General features: G+C 43.3%; 1 protein-coding gene across 1 annotated transcript; it reads right to left on the bottom strand.

The window, feature by feature from the left end:
* Positions 1-932: 932 nt before the first annotated feature.
* On the bottom strand, positions 933-18695 carry LOC115154760 (adhesion G-protein coupled receptor G2-like). The gene is made up of 31 exons (XM_029701310.1): positions 18438-18695; positions 18254-18328; positions 16374-16421; positions 14149-14222; positions 13654-14033; positions 13452-13497; positions 13297-13334; positions 13088-13212; positions 12864-12993; positions 12703-12758; positions 12511-12555; positions 12334-12401; positions 10529-10578; positions 10317-10356; positions 10128-10162; positions 9874-10001; positions 9640-9763; positions 8735-9444; positions 8357-8582; positions 7852-8005; positions 7471-7638; positions 7216-7338; positions 7008-7053; positions 6093-6196; positions 5863-5987; positions 5466-5737; positions 5250-5352; positions 4755-5038; positions 4525-4626; positions 4190-4345; positions 933-1642 (listed from the first exon to the last, which is right to left on the bottom strand). The coding sequence occupies exons 1-31, from the start codon at positions 18604-18606 to the stop codon at positions 1545-1547; spliced, it is 4302 nt and encodes a 1433-aa protein (XP_029557170.1). The 5' UTR covers positions 18607-18695; the 3' UTR covers positions 933-1544.
* Positions 18696-18739: the final 44 nt, after the last annotated feature.

Here is an 18739-nt window from a genome sequence, read left to right as displayed (position 1 = left end):
TTATATTTAGGATAATGCTTTACAGATTTGTATAATTTTTGAATCATCTTATTTGAGTATTTTAAATGTTTTACATGCGAGAAGGCCACACAGATGGCCAGAGATAATGACAGACACCTGTGGTAATCTGAAGTACCCAAAAGGTCCACTAGATGTCTTGTGATAAATTACATTTAATCCTTTAAAAAGTTACTACAAACATTCTGGTAGTTTACTGGTCAACTTTGAAGGTTTCCAGTAATATACCCTCCATTTGAAACCCTAACTGTAATGGACAGTTTGTTTTTGTTCACTGGTTTATACATTTAGTTAATGTGAGTAGTATGAATTTAAATGTGCATGAAAATGAATGTATACATGCATGTGTCTGTCAAATCAGTGAATATCAGTAAAAAATACTATATCATATTAGCTTAAAATAAAACATTTGTTTTAATTTATACATTTGTTATTGGTGAAATGACATTTAATTATACATTCATTATTGTAATGCCTCTTAAGAAATTTTACATACAGTACCAGTCAGAAGTTTGTACACACCTACTCATTCAAGGGTTTTTCTTTATTTTTACTATTTTCTACATTGTAGAATAATAGCGAAGACATCAAAACTATGAAATAACACATATGGAATCATGTAGTAACCAAAAAAGTGTTAATCAAATCAAAATATGTTTCATATTTTAGATTCTTCAAAGTAGCCACCCTTTGCCTTGATGACAGCTTTGCACACTCTTGGCATTCTCTCAACCAGCTTCATACAGTAGTCACCTGGAATGCATTTCAATTAACAGGTGTGCCTTGTTAAAAGCTAATTTGGGGTATTTCTTTCCTTCTTAATGCGTTTGAGCCAATCAGTTGTGTTGTGACAAGGTAGGAGTGGTATACAGAGCTATATCTTAAAAATGAAAACAGATGTTGGTATTAGCTTATTTTTGTATATATTCTTTATTTAACCTTCATTTAACTTACGGGTCTGAAGAATGCAGAGAAAAACAATGAAGTATGTAGAATGCGATCTAAGGATGCACCTCATGAGGATCGATGAGTGGGGGTTTTCTCTGTGCTAGATACCCTTTCAGTACGTGTATTATTCACAATCATAGGTGCCAGCCCAGTTGAGTTCATGATACTATTGCCAGGTCAACCAGATGGAATCCATGAGCATGCTAGCTCTTTGGTGATGTCCCATCTCTTCAGTGTGATCTGTCACACCCTTCCGTTAAACTACAAAATGCAACACTAACATGCAACTATTTCATAAATTCTTCAAAACTAATATGAAACACACCGTGTCACTTAAGTCCCTTCCCCCACCAGCCTACCTGGAGGCCACTATGCAATCCGTATCGCAGAAGTTCAGCGTTACAGCGCGATTGAAATTTAAAGGCAACGTTCCCGCGTTAGCCAAGATGGCATTCACACTGCATATGTCGGCGCAATCGGAAATGACCTTGATATTTCTATTGCGCAATCTGTAACGTGAACTTCAGTGATACAGATTGAATAGAGCCCCTAGTTTTTCACAGGTGTCAGGGTGCTTTCTAACTCTGACTCCTAAACTGGCTGTTTATCTCGTTGAGGACCACGTCTGAGTTGGGCTCTTCTAGGGCAGTGATGGATCTGTCATCAAATGGACTACCTGCAATAGGACACATCAGAGTTACAGCTTATCCTGCACACAAGTTACTGTATTCAAATCAATAGAGAGGGACACTATATATATATAAAAATATGTGGACACCCCTTCAAATGAATGGAGTCGGCTATTTCAGCCACACCTGTTGCTGACGTGTATAAAATTGAGCACACAGCCATGCAATCTCCATAGATAAACATTGGCAGAAGAATGAAAGTCACTGAGCTCTTCAGTAAGGCCAATGTGGCACCGTCAAAGGATGCCACCTTTCCAACAAGTCAATTCGTAAAAGTTCTGCCCTGCTAGAGCTACCCCGGTCAACTGTAAGTGCTGTTATTGTGAAGCGTAAACGTCTACAAGCAACAACGGCTCGGCCGCAAAGTGGTAGGCCACATAAGCTCACAGAACGGACCGCCGAGTGCTGAAGCGCATAAAAATCGTCTGTCCTCGGTTACAAAACTCACTATCGAGTTCCAAACTGCCTCTGGAAGCAATGTCAGCACAAGAACTGTTAGTCGGGAGCTTCATGAAATGGGTTTCCATGGCCAAGCAACCACACACAAGCCTTAGCTCACCATGTGCAATGCCAAGCGTTGATTGGAATGGTGTAAAGCTCGCCACCATTGGACTTTGGAGCAGTGGAAACACATTCTCTGGAGTGTTAAATCACGCTTCACCATCTGGCAGTCCGACGGACGAATATGGGTTTGGCAGATGCCAGGAGAACGCTACCTGCCCGAATGCATAGTGCCAACTGTAAAGTTTGGTGGAGGAGGAATAATGGTCTGGGGCTGTTTTTTTATGGTTCGGGCCAGGCCCCTTAGTTCCAGTGAATGGAAATCTTAACGCTACAGCATACAATGACATTCTAGACAATTCTGTGCTTCCAACTTTTTGGCAATAGTTTAGGGAGGGCCCTTTCCTGTTTCAGCATGACAAAGCGAGGTCCATACAGAAATGGTTTGTCGAGATCAGTGTGGAAGAACTTGACTGGCCTGCACAGAGCCCTGACCTCAACCCCATCAAACACCTTTGGGATGAATTGGAATACCGGCTTCAAGCCAGGCCTAATCGCCCAACATCAGTGCCCAACCTAATGCTCTTGTGGCTGAATGGTGGCAAGTCCCCGCAGCAATGTTCTAGCGGAAAGCCTTCCCAGAAGAGTGGACACTGTTATAGCAGAAAAGAGGGGACCAACTCCATATTAATGCCCATGATTTTGGAATGAGATGTTCGACGAGCAGGTGTACACATACTTCTGGTCATTCTGAGATTAACTCCTTTGCGTTGAAGGACCACATATAAAGTCAGTTAGTTATGGTGGATAGACTTCCAGTGTCCTATATTCAAGGGCCAAATTATTCTGGTGATTCACTGTTTATAACTATATGTATGACGTTTTTTCCAACGTCTGGCAGCAGAACCGATGAAAGGCCTTTTTCATGAAGAAGAGAAAACAAGCAACAAGGGAGCAGTGTCACCCATGACCGATGTATGACAGGGAAGCTGGCAGCCAGCAACTAGAGGTATTGGTGGGGGTGCAGTTAGATGCAGTAACTATTTGATTGGCTTGGTTAAGCTGACTAAATTCTACTGTAGAGCAGAGGTGGAAAAAGTACTCAATTGTCATACTTGAGTAAAGTAAAGATACCTCAAGTAAAAGTGAAAGTCACCCAGTAAAATACTACTTGAGTAAAAGTCTAAAAGTATCTGGTTTTAAATGTACTTAAGTACAGTGGTAGAAAAATGACTCAATTGTCATAAGTAAATGCTATACATCAAATTCCTTATATTAAGCAAATGAGACGGCACGATTTCCTTATTATTATTATTTTTTGACAGCCAGGGGCACACTCTAACACTCAGATATCATTTACAAACTAAGTATTTGTGTTTAGTGAATCTGCCAGATCAGAAGCAGTAGGGATGACCAGGGACGTTCTCTTGACAAGTGCGTGAATTGGACCATTTTCCTGCACTCCTAAGTCTTCAAATTGTAACGAGTACTTTGGGTGTCAAGGAAAACGTATGAAGTAAAAAGTACATTATTTTCTTAGGAATCTAGTGAATTGAAAGTAAAAGTTGTCAAAAATATAAATAGTAAAGTAAAGTACAAACACCCCAAAAAACGACTTAAGTAGTACTTTAAAGTATTTTTACTTAAGTACTTTACACCACTGCTGTAGAGTACGCCACACACACACATAGACACGCACCCTTCACAGATACTGAAACATTGAAACACACACCAGACACTGTGCACCATTAGTAAGAGGCTAAAAGAACTGAGCTTCTATAGCTGTAGCCAGAGCTCGAACCAGATAGCTAGCTCCAATTCTGGGTAAAAGGATGTCAAAGGGAAAAGGTCATCTCAGAGCCCGTCACAGAGTTCAGAGGTTACATAGGTAATTAGTGAGATGGAGATGAAGGCTTGCTAAGCCATCCCCAGCTCTGCATACAATGGTTTTAATACGATGACATGACACAAGAGTAGACTCATATTGGTTGTTAACAAACCCTGATTCCCTCTCCCTGGTTCCCAATGCTTACCTATTCCTCCACTGGGTCGCTCTGAGGAGTCATTGGACAAGAAGGAGAAGATGGAGGAATTGTTGAACTGGGAGGAGTTGTCGGAGTAGAGGGACGTGGCTCTGGTCACTGGCAATGACTTCTTCCCCGTCTTCTGTGTTGCGGTGCGGCTCCACTCTGTGATGAGAAAAGAAGAATGAGATGAAAACCTCATATGTCAGTTAAATTACACAAAATATCTCAATTTAGGTTCACATGGAAACGTTCTGCTCTTTTACCCTAGAGCACTGTGATTTCATAAACAAACCACACGTGGGTCACTGTTTTATTGCAAGGTGTAGGTCAACAGGTCTTACCTGAGTTCTCTGCCAGTCTCAGTTTACCACAGCAGAGATAAGTCCTCCACTGCCTCCTCACATTCTCCTTCACAGCGCAGTGGAACACAAAGATGAAGAACCCTGCAAAAGAACACAAGCTCCAGATGAAGTACCAACTGGTTACACACTTCCCCATGAAACCCCACACGTCGTCTGTCCTCTCTGACAACACGGCATTTAGGCAAATCTGGAGGAGCTCTAAATCTCACCTTGAAAGGAGTTGAAGATGCAAAAGAGGTACATGAAGGGCAGGTTGACGGGCCCCCAGGCGAAGAAGGCAAAGCCCCAGGTGAGGCCCAGGAGTACTGTGACCCCAACCGCACTGCGCAGGTCCTGCAGCCCGTTACGGTGCCTCATGTTGTCGGGGTTCTGCTTCTTTATCCGACACAGCTGAACCATCACTACCACAAACATGACGAGGTTCATCAGGAAGATGACACAGAAATAAGCCACAACGGTTACGTAGAAGGCAATGTCGTTCTTCAGCCAGCAGCTGTGGGAGAAGAATGGAGAGAAGATATATGGCTTACAATACAGTATAACATATATATAATATATATAAATCATATATATATGGATAATAAGGTGTAGACGTATCAGCTATCCTATTACGCAAATGTGAGTATACATTTCATGATGCTTCATACAAAGACTCCAACTGTAAATCGGCATGTTAAATAGTGAACAAAAAGCATGGGACTCACAAGTCATCTGTACGGGAGCCATTTACGTACTTTCCATAGCCAACTAGTCCGTAGTTGTCCTCATCAACAGCAATAACGACAATGACCACAAGGAGTGGAGTTCCTAGGTTGAGAGACAACAGACTACATTGAACTGTAAGAAACTGTTACTTTTACATGGTGGCTGTCCTTCACCATAATGAGACAAAAAAAAGACAGATTTCTTTTCCCACCTACCCCAGCCAAGGAGCGAGAACTTGAGCATGTAACGTGGTATGTATGTGTTGAAGACCTTGACGAGGGCCAGGTACATGTGGACGGCCTCCAGACCCATCCAGGTGAAGGAAGCCAGCAGGAAGTAGTGCAGGAACCAGGCGGTGGAGATGCAGAGGCCCACAGCGTCAGGGTAGAGGGCCAGCCAACCATCCACCAGGAACACCAGGTTCAAAAACAACAGAGCCACACACAGCTGGATCAGGATCTTAGATGGGATGTCCTTACGCAGTTTCCTACAGGGACACATTGAAACGTATTAAGATTGATATTACATTGATTCGAGCTTGTTTATATGTCTTTGTGTTTAGAGCAGCCCTCCAGGTGGGTGTCATCATGGATATCCTGTGCTCAGACTCACCCAAAGGCCAGGTAGGTGAGCAGAGTGATGGAGAGGAAGATGGCGGAGATACCACAGCCAATGTAGGTGATGTAGGTGAGGATTGTGGCCTGGAGACAACTGGTTATGCCCTTTCTGGACATGTCCTGTGAGAAGAAACACCAAAAACATGTTATACACATTAAATCATTCTGTTGACAAAGACTGAATGGGAGAGATCCCATTACAACCCTGTCTCAGAATGGACTCACCAGTAGAACACCAAAGCAGGTGAGATGGTTGCAGACACAGACAGTCTCATTATCTGTGCTGTTCCTGACAGAGCAGCCATCTCGGTTCCAGCCTCCTGAGCCATCTATCAGATTTTAAAAAAACAAGTCTATTACATTTTAAGAGGTAGCCTTCGTTTCATGCATCACTGGGATCGAGCTCCCTGCCATCCAGGACCTCTATACCAGGCGGTGTCAGAGGAAGGCCAAAAAATTTGCAAAGACTCCAGTCACCCAAGTCATACTGTTCTCTCTGCTAGCGCAAGACAAGCGGTACCAGTGCACCAAGTTTGGAACCAACAGGACCCTGAACAGCTTCTACCCCCAAGCCATAAGACTGCTAAACAAGGCCGCTAAATAGCTAATCAAATGGCAACCCGGACTACCTGCATTGACCCTTTTTTAACTAACTCTCTTGAACTGACTCTATGCACAAACACTGGCCTCTACCCACATGCTCACACATACTTACACTAACACCCCAACACACACCAACACACACATGCATACTGACGCCACACACACACTCACACACATATACACATTCACACTCACCACATATGCTGCTGCTACAGCTCAGTCTATTATCTATCCTGTTGCCCAGTCACTTTACCCCTACCTATATGTACATAGCTACCTCAATCACCTTGTACCCCTGCACATCGACTCGGTACTAACTGGTACTCCCTGTATATAGCCATGTCATTTTAAGTCTTTATTGTTATTCATTATTCACTGTGTATTTGATTCACGTCTGACAATTTCTAAGTTATATTTTGTATGTTTATCTCTGCATTGGTGGAAAAGGACCCGCAAGGAAGCATTTCACTGTTCACTGTCTACAGCTGTTGTTTACAATAACATTTGATTTTGATTTGACACAAGCGGAACACTTACCATTCATGCCAAAGTCCCAGAAAACACATGACACCACGAAATGTGCCTGTGTGGACAAATGATCAATAGAAGACAGTGTGTCAAGGATTCATTGAGATTCATTGAGAACAAGGTGACAGACATGAAATACTTTCTCAAAGATGTCACATCCAGGGCGTAGGTAATACGGTTTTGACTCAGATGTACAGTGTGTGTTTGCTTGACTCACTGAGACAGGTTCAGTGTTTCTCAGGGTGATGACCACGTCCTCCTGCAGAGACTTGATTGACAGGTTGGCCACACTGGCTCCCAGGATTCCACTATTCAGCTTGCTGTCTCCCAGGGCTCGGTCCTGAGAAACCGTATGGAAAGAATCTGACAGTTACTATACTAGTCCTCTAGGGTGTAGGGGTTTTTCAACTGTGTTAGGCTTTAATTCTACTCTAGCAGATCGTACAGTTGAATATGGTATGGTTTGGGGTACCTGGAACACAGTGCTCTTCTGGTAGAAGTTGAACTGGAGTCTGGAGGCCTGTAGCTGCTGCTCAGGGGAGAGGTTCGCTGTGAGGGAAGAGGGGAACGTGACAGACCCCTGAGGGAGGGAGGACGCCTCTGCTCTCACACTCCTCCTGGCTCTGTTGTCTCCACGGATCTACAGGGGACACATTGCTCTATGGTTAAAACATAGCAATAAACAGGGGTTATGAGTTTACATACCAGACCATACCAGATCATACTGTACTGTGCAAAGATAATACATGCAGAGTGAAGGATGTCTTACATTAGATTTGCATGCATTTTGAGGGCAACCAAGGTTACAGTATTTCCTATTCAGTGTTTCCTTACTAGAAGGTTTAGGTCATACCTGCACACTGTTGGGGTCTCGGATGGAGAAAGATGTTCGCTGGAAATTAGTGCCGTCCACCGTTTTGACAGCGAGAGCGACCGATTCGGTTAAAATCGTAGAATCTTCCTGAACGACCAACTTCAGGCCCACAGTATCAACAATCCCAATGATCCTGGTAGAAAAATGAACTGTTACTGATGTGCAGCCTAGCAAAGCCATTGCTAAGTTTTCTTTCAGTTTCAAGAAAATTTAGCCACAGTCTCTTTACAGGCTTTGCATAAGTAATTATTTCAGGTACAGCTCAACAGGCCGCTCAACAGGCAGCACAACAGGCAGCTCAACAGGCAGCACAACAGGCAGCACAACAGGCAGCTCAACAGGCAGCTCAACAGGCAGCACAACAGGCAGCTCAACAGGCAGCTCAACAGGCAGCACAACAGGCAGCTCAACTGGCAGCACAACAGGCAGCTCAACAGGCAGCACAACTGAACAACTGTACATTGTTTAGCTCCAGTCAGCTCACTTGGTGGAGGAGGAGGCCAGGGTGTCAGAGGAGGCACCCAGCAGGTTGCTAACGACCGTGACAGAGGTTTTCCCCAGAGCCAGGCTGACGTTGGGCCCAGCCAGCAGAGCCTCTAGCTGGGACACCAGCTGGTCCACCTGGGAGGAGTTGAGCTTGGACACGTCACTTGTCAGATCCAGCAAATGGTTGGCCTGCTCTTCACTACTGGCTTCTGTGGTGTTTTGTGCTGTGGGAAAAAGGATCCATAATAAAAATAAGTATGTTATCAGAGGGAAACTTTGGCTATGGGTCTAAATGTTCATTGGAAATGAATGTAACAGCAGCAGCTATGACAAGTATAGATCAAAGATCAGAGTGGGTTAGGATCCCAGTGGTTACCTGCGGTGGTTGTTATCACAGCTGTCGTGGTGGTCTTTGGGGAGGCTGCTGTGGTGTTTACTGGTGGAAGGATGGGTGTTGATGAGTTTGCAGTGGTATTACCCAGGGTAGTTGTGGCAATGGTCCTGGTTGTGGAGGTGTTTAGCGATGGATGAATGGGGTGGATGCTTGTCGTTGTGTTGGTTTGTGTTGTGACTATGGTGCTAGGAGCTGATGTTGTAGTATTTGGAGATGATGTTATAGTATTAGGAGCTGATGTTGTAGTATTTGGAGCTGACGTTGTAGTATTTGGAGCTGATGTTGTAGTATTTGGAGCTGATGTTGTAGTATTAGGAGCTGACGTTGTAGTATTTGGAGCTGACGTTGTAGTATTTGGAGCTGATGTTGTAGTATTTGGAGCTGATGTTGTAGTATTAGGAGCTGATGTTGTAGTATTAGGAGCTGCTGATGTAGTATTTGGAGCTGATGTTGTAGTATTTGGAGCGGATGTTGTAGTATTTGGAGCTGTAGAGGTGGTGTTTGGTGGAGGTAATGTTGTGTTCAATGGGAGGGAGGTGTTGTTTTGTTGTAGAGTGTTGTTGGGTGGAGGAGACAGTGTTGTTGTTGCAGGTAAAGTAATGTTGGCTATTGGGCTGGGTGAAGTGAGAGGAGGTGTGGGGTATCTGTCACACATTTCATCCGGGAGCACACACACAATTTCTCCTTGTTTGCTAAAAAGAGAAAAGAACAGATAAATGTACATCTTTAGTGCATATACAGTAATTGATGAAGTGTTACAACTTAAATGTACAAATAACAATGTGCGACGTGCTTACTCTCCATCATTTACAGTGTTTTACATGATTACAAAATGTGTACCAAGGGTTTTGCCATCTTTGAAGCACACAACGCCAGATTGGACTGACCAGACAAATTTTCCATGGCTCTCCTCTACAGTCATCCAGAACTCCGAGTGGTTGAGGCTGCTCTCCGCCGAGCTGAAGGTCGAATTCAATAGATCTCCACTGGATCCTGGCCAGCTACAAGTTCCTGTGTGAGATATATGAACACAAACAAGCAGCCAGACACATACTGTATAATGTATATGAATAACTATACAGATGCTCTCTGCCTCCACTTTCCATGGTAGGGCTACTCACCTGCTCGTGTCACCTTTCCATCATAGTCAATGCCATGCTCATCATTGAACACAGTCATCAATGCAGTACTAACTGCACTTATAGGCATTGAATGGCCAAGGCCCACGATAACCCTGCAGCTTTGGAGACTGGTAAGAAAACAGTAACAGTATAGTTATTAATAAGTATTAAGACCACCGTCACTGCACATCGAGGGCAGCTGTCTTGAATGTACTGTAAAGGTTTTGGGCCTGCAAGGATTTATGGGAACTCACTTTGTCTCCATGCTAAAGCATTTCACATAAGCATGCTGTGTGAAAAGAACACAGAACAGGTCTTAAGGTTACAAATGATGTCACACCAAGAGCGTGTGACAATAAGTTAGCATATGGTTTATTTACAGAGCAACATTAAACAATGAGAGTTCATTGTGGTGTTGGGCTATTATCCAAATGCACAATTACCTGAAAGATAGTCGATATGATGAGCAGAGGACAAGGGGGACTGTAACAGAGAATTATGTCAGGAAAATACCAAGCGTGGTGTGGGAGGTATGGTGCTATAGGCACTGATGGGGTTCATTAAGGCTGTAATGACCGAACTAGAAAGTGGGAGAATATTTGCCGTTAAGCAGAGAGAAAACTGTATTAAAACGAATGAAGAAATTAGGACATACTCTGTCGCTGAGGTGTTGTGACAGGGTGGTGGATGTCTTAGCTGTTTAACCTGGGGAAGGTATGAATGAAGAAGCAATTAATACAGGCTGGTAGGTTTTAAACACACACACATATACACTGAGTGGACAAATCATTAGGGACAGCTGCTCTTTCCATGACAGACTGACCAGGTGAATCCAGGTTAAAGCTATGAGCCCTTATCAATGTGTCACGTCCTGACCAGTATAATGGGTTATTGGTTATTGTAGTTTGGTCAGGACGTGGCAGGGAGTATTTGTTTTATGTGGTTCGGGGTTTAATGGGATATGTATTTATGTAAGAGGGGTGTTTGATTTATGTGTTCCGGGGTTTTTGGGTAATGTTCTTGTTCTGTATTTCTATGGTTTTCTATGTTGTGTATTTCTTTGTTAGCCTGGTATGGCTCTCAATCAGGAACATCGTTGTTGCTGATTGAGAGTCATACTTAGGTAGCCCTGTTTCACCTGTCCCTTTGTGGGAAGTTGTTGTTGTACTGCTGTGTGTTAGCCTGCAACACTGTTCGTTCGATCGTTTTCTTGTTTTGTTTGTTACGTGTTCTAATAAAATTAAGATGAGCACTCAACCCGCTGCGCCTTGGTCCATGATGTACGACGACCGTTACACAATGTCACTTGTTAAATCCACTTCAATCAGTCTAGATGAAGGGGAGGAGACAGGTTAAAGAAGGATTTTTAAGCCTTGAGACAATTGAGGCATGGATTGCGTAGGTGTGCCATTCAGAGGGCGAATGAATAAGACAAAAGATTTAAGTGCCGTTGAAGGGGGTATGGTAGCAGGTGCCAGGCGCACCAGTTTGAGTGTGTCAAGAACTGCAACGCTGCTGGGTTTTTCACTCAAAAATAGTTTCCCGTGTGTGTTTCGTAAGAATGGTCCACAACCTAAAGAATATCCAGCCAACTTCACACAACTGTGGGAAGCATTGGCGTCAACATGAGTCAGCTTCCCTGTGGAATGCTTTCAACATATTGTAGAATCCATGCCCCAACGAATTGAGGCTGTTCTTGAGGGCAAAATGGGGTGCAACTCAGTATTAGGAAGGGGTTCCTAATGTTTTGTACACTCAGTGTATATGCATGCACACAGACAGTGCGCAAGCACGCACACACACACACACACACACACACACACACACACACACACACACACACACACACACACACACACACACACACACACACACACACACATACACACACACACATATATACACATACAGGTAACTGATAAAAAAAAGGAAATAGCATCATCGTGTCTTAATATGGCGTTGGGCCACCACGAGCCAGCACAGCTTCAATGGACCTTGGTATAGATTCCACAAGTTTCTGGAACTATATTGGAGGGATGTGACACCATTCTTCCAACAAGAAATTCCATAATTTGGTGTTTTGTTGATGGTGGTGGAAAACACTGTCTCAGGCACCACTCCAGAATCTCCCATGAGTGTTCAATTGGGTTGAGATCTGGTGACAGATGGCTATGGCATATGGTTTACATCGTTTCATTCTCGACAAAGATTCAGGGACCACTTGTGCCCTGTGGATGGGGGTATTGTCATCCTATGGGGGCATAACCATGGTAGCCAAAATAATGACCTGCCCAGCATTTTATACATGACCCTAAGCATGATGGGATGTTGATTCCTTAATTAACTCAGGAACCACACCTGTGTGGCAGCACCCACTTTCAATATACTTTGTATCCCTCATTTACTCAAGCGTCCATTATTTTGGCAGTTACCTGTATATGCATATCTGCACTAACTCACCAGAGAGAAGATGTTTGAAATGTGCCTAGCAGAATCTGTGATCTGTATGTCCAAGGTGTAGCATGCAGCTAAAAAGAGAGGGAGGGAGAGAGAGTTATCACATGGTGGGAGATGAAAAAGTGGGTCCATCACAGTATCAGCGAACTTATCAGTTGATTTCTTAAATATTTATCTTACCTGTACCATCGCAATAAGCAGAGCAGTTGCAGAAAGTCTTCGCCTCTGAAAAGCAGGAATACGGTACTTATCAAGATACAGACACATATGTGTTTTAAAACCCCACCGAATGTTGAAACGGCAAATGAATTTGTTTGCCAGTGTAAATGTGGATAACGAGTATTATCACATGGGTAAATAAAGGGGGCTTGCCATCGTCCATTTGGGTTTGATTCCCAAGAGGAACATAAACAGTCCCGCAATGTCCACTGTAAGATAAAACATGTTCGTATGAGAAGATGGATACCCTATTTACTCTATAGAAATTCTACAAACACAAAAACAACAGCATAGTATGTACTTGTCCAGCTTACCATGAGATATTAACAGGCCCTGGAGATTGACAAGTGTTTGGGAGAGGGAGGGTCCCATTGAGGGAGCCATTGCACTTCGCAGAACCATTACTTGGAGGCAGTTGGCCTGCGCAATGAGACAGACCCATACCTACAATCAACAAGGAACAGACGTGAGCCTCTTATAAGGATATTTACATTTCTGAGAGAGATTTCAGATTTACATTCAGGTCAGTGTCACTCACCCACTCTATTTCCCACAATATAGGCTCGTATGGGGCTGTTCTCCGCAGCCAACCAAATGGCCCGCTGAACACAGCAGGGAAATGTGGGCTTCCTCAGCTTCAGCAGCACAGTGCAGTTAGTCCTCCTGGAGGTATAGGGGGCAGTATTAAGACGTGGAGCGAGACAGAGGATGCTGACCTGTAGTATTGAAATTAGTATTTCAACTAACCTGATCCTCGTTTTATTGACGCATGTCACTTCAATGTCCTGTAAAGATACGAGTTTTGATTCAACTCACATGCTTTCACAGAAAAAGCAAAAGTACCCCCTTTAGGTTCACATGCACATTAAGGCAGGTTTGTCTGGAGAGAGATGTAGTCTTACTTGAAACAGGCTGGCGGCAGTCATGTTTCCACCTTCGTGCTCTTCACTGCAGAACAGACAATTCATGAACAGAGTTAGCTTAGAACAGAGATGTTAGTTCATATTCTGCACATCTACTGAATATATCTACTGTATGTATATTTATATATCTACTTTATATAGATATTAATGAACAATTATGACACGTGACTGAATACTTTACCTAGTGGTGGCAGACATGGTACAGCTGGGAGAATGAGTAGTCGTGCTATGGTTGTGTGAAGGAGTAGTAATACTGTGATTGTGTGAAGGAGTAGTAATACTGTGATTGTAAAGCATGGTTGTCATGTTTGTTGTCAAGGCCGCCATGCTGAAGTTGTGCGAGGGGGTCGAGCTGTAGTTCAGCGTTTGTGTTGTCGTGGTGAAGTTCTGGGATGGTGTTGTTATGGTGAAGTTGTATAACCGTGTTGTCATGTTGTAGGGGGTGGGATATGCTGGACTGACTGAGGTGGTTCGCAGTGTGTCTGTCGAGTTTGTGCCATTTGATTGTTCAGGTCGGTAGGGCTCGCAGGTGTCCAAGTGAGTATGAAATAGATCCCACAACTGAAAAAGGAAAACAGTGCTGTCACTTTTGATGTATTACTAAGCAAATGTACAAATTCAACACAATTCATCACACATGAGTCAGTCAAGAATCATTCACAATCCTGTGACCTACCCAGTCACTGATGTCCGTTTCACTCTTCAGGTCTCCAGTCACGTCCACAGCAAGGACCATCCAGTAGTAAACAGCTGTAAGACATACACATTCAATTAGATTATAGCACATGTCAAATTCATATTATACACTGAATATCAACGCAACATGCAACAATTTCAAAGATTTTAATGAGTTACAGTTCATACAAGGAAATCAGTCAATTTAAAAAAAAGAATTAGGCCCTAATCTGTAAGTCACAGATACCTTAAAGAAAAGGTAGGGGTGTGGATCAAATCAAATCAAATGTATTTATATAGCCCTTCTTACATCAGCTGATATCTCAAAGTGCTGTACAGAAACTCAGCCTAAAACCCCAAACAGCAAGCAATGCAGGTGTAGAAGCACGGTGGCTAGGAAAAACTCCCTAGAAAGGCCAAAACCTAGGAAGAAACCTAGAGAGGAACCAGGCTATGAGGGGTGGCCAGTCCTCTTCTGGCTGTGCCGGGTGGAGATTATAACAGCACATGGCCAAGATGTTCAAATGTTCATAAATGACCAGCATGGTCAAATAATAATAATCATAGTAGTTGTCGAGGGTGCAACAAGTCAGCAACACAAGAGTAAGTGTCAGTTGGCTTTTTCATAGCCGATCTTTGAGAGTATCTCTACCGCTCCTGCTGTCTCTAGAGAGTTGAAAACAGCAGGTCTGGGACAGGTAGCATGTCCGGTGAACAGGTCAGGGTTCCAGCAGGTCTGGGACAGCAGGTCTGGGACAGGTAGCACGTCCGGTGAACAGGTTAGGGTTCCATAGCCACAGGCAGAACAGTTGGAACTGGAGCAGCAGCACGGCCAGGTGGACTGGGGACTGCAAGGAGTCATCATGCCAGGTAGTCCTGAAAATCAGTCAGTATCTGGTGTGACCACCATTTGCCTCATGCAGCGCGACACATCTCCTTCGCATAGAGTTGATCAGGCTGTTGCTTGTGGCCTGTGGAATGTTGTCGCACTCCTCTTCAATGGCTGTGCGAAGTTGCTGGAATTGGAAAATGCTGTTGTACAAATGTATCCAGAGCATCCCAAACATGCTCAATGGTGACATGTCTGGTAAGTATGCAGGCCATGGAAGAACTGGGACATTTTCAGCTTCCAGGAATTGTGTACAGATCCTTGCGTCATGGGGCCATGCATTATCATGCTGAAACATGAGGTGATGGTGGTGGATGAATGGCACAACAATGGGCCTGATATTGTCACGGTATCTCTGTTAGTTCAAATTGCCATCGATAAAATGCAATTGTGTTCATTGTCTGTAGCTTCTGCCTGCTCATACCATAACCCCACCGCCACCATAGGACACTCTGTTCACACGCTGACATCAGCAAACCGCTCACCCACACGAAGCCATACACGCTGTATGACATCTACCCGGTACAGTTGAAACCGGGACTCATCCGTGAAGAGCACACTTCTCCAGCACAAGGTGCACCTGTGTAATGATCATGCTGTTCAATCAGCTTCATGATATGCCACACCTGTCAGGTGGATGGATTATGTTGGCAAAGGAGAAATGTTCACTAACTGGGATGTAAACAAATTTGTGCAAACAATTTTTGAGAAATAAGCTTTTTGTGCGTATGGAACATTTTTGGGATCTTTTATATCAGCTCATGAAACATGGGACCAACACTTTACATGTTGTGTTTATGTCACGTCTGCCCTCCCCCCGGTGCTTGAGGGCGCCAGGCTACCCTGCATCATTCACTCCTGCCCTCTATTACGCACACCTGCCTTCCCTCGTCACGCGCATCAATGATATTGGACTCACCTGGACTCACTCATCACCTGTTTATTACCTCCCTTATATTTCCCCTGCTCTGTTCTCCGCTGCTGCATTGATTGTTTTTGTCTGTGTTACTCGTTTGCTGACGCTGTTCCTGTCTCGTTCCATGTCCGTTCCTTATAAAATGTTTGACTCCCTGTACCTGCTTCGTTTCTCTAGCGTCATCGTATGTGACAGTTTATATTTTTGTTCGGTGTATAATCAATCAATCAAACTTTATTTATATAGCACATCTCTTACAAAAAAAGAGACACTTTTCTAGACAAATAAAACATTTAGATAGACAATAATAAAATTAAGAGATAAATTAAAACATTTAAAAAGACTTCAATAACAGTGGACATGGGAGACTATTGCAGCAATATCATATATTCATATTATAAGCATGATTCATTAAACTTACACTGATTGGCACAGAGCTGTGAGAAGTTGCAATGCACCTTTGCTGGCTCTGAAACAGAGATGGGAGAGGAGATAGGTGAGGATCAGTGCGTAACCATGATGCAACATTTACAGTGCCTTCAGAAAGTATTCACAACCCTTGACTTTTTCCCCAAAAAATGGTGTTACGGCCTGAATTATAAATGGATTAAATTTACATTGATGTCACTGGCCTACACACAATACCCCATAATGTCAAAGTGAAATGATGTTGTTTTTTTACAACTTAATTAAAAATGTAAAGCTGAAACGTCTTGAGTCAATAAGTATTCAACCCCTTTGTTATGACAAGCCTAAATAAGTTCAGTAGTAAAAATGTGCTTAACCAGTCACATAATAAGTTGCATGGACTCTCTCTGTGTGTAATAATAGTGTTAACAATTAATTTTTAATGACTACCTCTTCCCTGTACCCCGCACATACAATTATCTGTAAGGTCCCTCAGTCGAGCAGTGAATTTCAAACACAGATTCAACCACAAAGACCAGGGAGGTTTTCCAATAAGTAGCCTACAATCTATGGTGGTGAAACGGACAGCACTCTCCAAGGTGCTGATTCATTCAAAGCATTTTAGACGTCACTGCAGTATGCCCACATACTTGAGTATAGCTTTGGGGCTTACACAAGTCCCAATTTATTATAGCCTAATTTTCTAGACATCAACGTAGCAGTAGAACACATATCACAATATCGGAACACGATCCACAATCTTTCTCTGGACATTTGGACTTAAAAAATGTAATCAAACTCAATTGCTTTTTCTTATACGTTTTTTATTTGGCTTTCCCACGTTTCAAAATCAGTAGGGAGAGGACTAGACTCGGCTACATGGCATGATTACGTAGGGACCTCTTCACTCGCTGACCACCACTACCAAGACCTGTGTCAAGATCAGTTACTTACCCCACTGGCCCTCCCCATAACCTCTATGTACAAGTAAGAGAGCAGGTCTGGAATCAGTGTGGCAGGATAGGATGATTACACAGAAGGATCACCACGCTTTAACGTGATGGTCTTTCTGGGGGGGCGGGAGAAATAATGAGGAGGCAACTTCATTTAACACTGATTGCTTTTATTAGAATAAATAGTGAAACAATTAATAAATGAAGCCACAATAGTGTTTTTTTATTTAACTAGGCAAATTCTTATTTATAATGACGGCCTACCAGGGAACAGTGGGTTACCTGCCTTGTTCAGGGGCAGAACGACAGTTTTTCACCTTGTCAGCTTGGGCCAATAACCTTTTGGTTATTGGCCCAACCACTAGGCTACCTGCCGCTCCAAGAGGTACCGGGTCTGGGAAAATAGGTGCCGGAACAAACAAAAGTCAAATCTGAGAGGTGCCGGATCCTGTTATGGCAGGATCCGGCTCAAATTAAGCACAGTCAACAACCAATTTGACAGAGCTTGAATAATTCTGAAAAGAATAATGGGCAAATGTTGCGCAATCCAGGTGTGGGAAGCTCTTATAGACTTACGCAGAAAGGCTCACAGCTGTAATCACTGCCAAAGGTGCTTCTACAAAAGTATTGACTCAGGGGTAATATTTATATAAAATGTGATATTTCTGTATTTGAATATATTTTCAAATGTGTCTAAAAACATGTTTTCACTGTCATTACAGGTATTGGGTGTAGATGGGTTAGGAAAAAATCTATTTAATCCATTTTGAATTCAGGCTGTAACAACAACATGTGGAATAAGTCAAAAGGTGTGAATACTTTCTGAAAACACCGTAGCTCCACACAAACACCTCTATTATACTAAGACATCATCTGACATAAATCATATGATTACTCATTGTGATACACCCCTCCACCATTACTCAGGCTGTTGACTTACCTGTAGTGACGTTAGAGGTGACTGTTGTTGGTAAAGGCGTGGAGTGTCCCGGAAATGTGTCATTTTTAGAGGTCACTGAAATGGAGAGCCAGGAGCCGATAAGCTTGCTGAGTCTGTACAATACAATGCGTGTAACTGAAATATCCGATTTTAACAAAGGCTACTGTAGGATGATCTAACTTACTGTTAGCAGTGGACAGCATGGTGGGCGAGGTTGAGTGCAGCGTAGAGGTAGTGGATGGAGATGGCACAGTGGACGTCATTGGTCCCCGAGTCATGTTGGATGAGGCAGTGTGCAGTGGGGATGGGTGAGGGGTTGTAAGTGATGTGGGGGGTGGGGTGGTGGGCACCATGACTGTTGATGCGTTTAGAGTGTTAGATGAAGGAATGTAAGTGGTGGTTGATGGAGCTGTGGATGGTATGGTTGATGGAGCTGTGGATGGTATGGTTGATGGAGCTGTGGATGGTATGGTTGATGGAGCTGTG

The sequence above is a fragment of the Salmo trutta genome, chromosome 19 (assembly GCF_901001165.1).
Source record: "Salmo trutta chromosome 19, fSalTru1.1, whole genome shotgun sequence".
Taxonomy (NCBI): domain Eukaryota; kingdom Metazoa; phylum Chordata; class Actinopteri; order Salmoniformes; family Salmonidae; genus Salmo; species Salmo trutta.
This window is presented reverse-complemented; position numbering and strand designations above follow the sequence as displayed.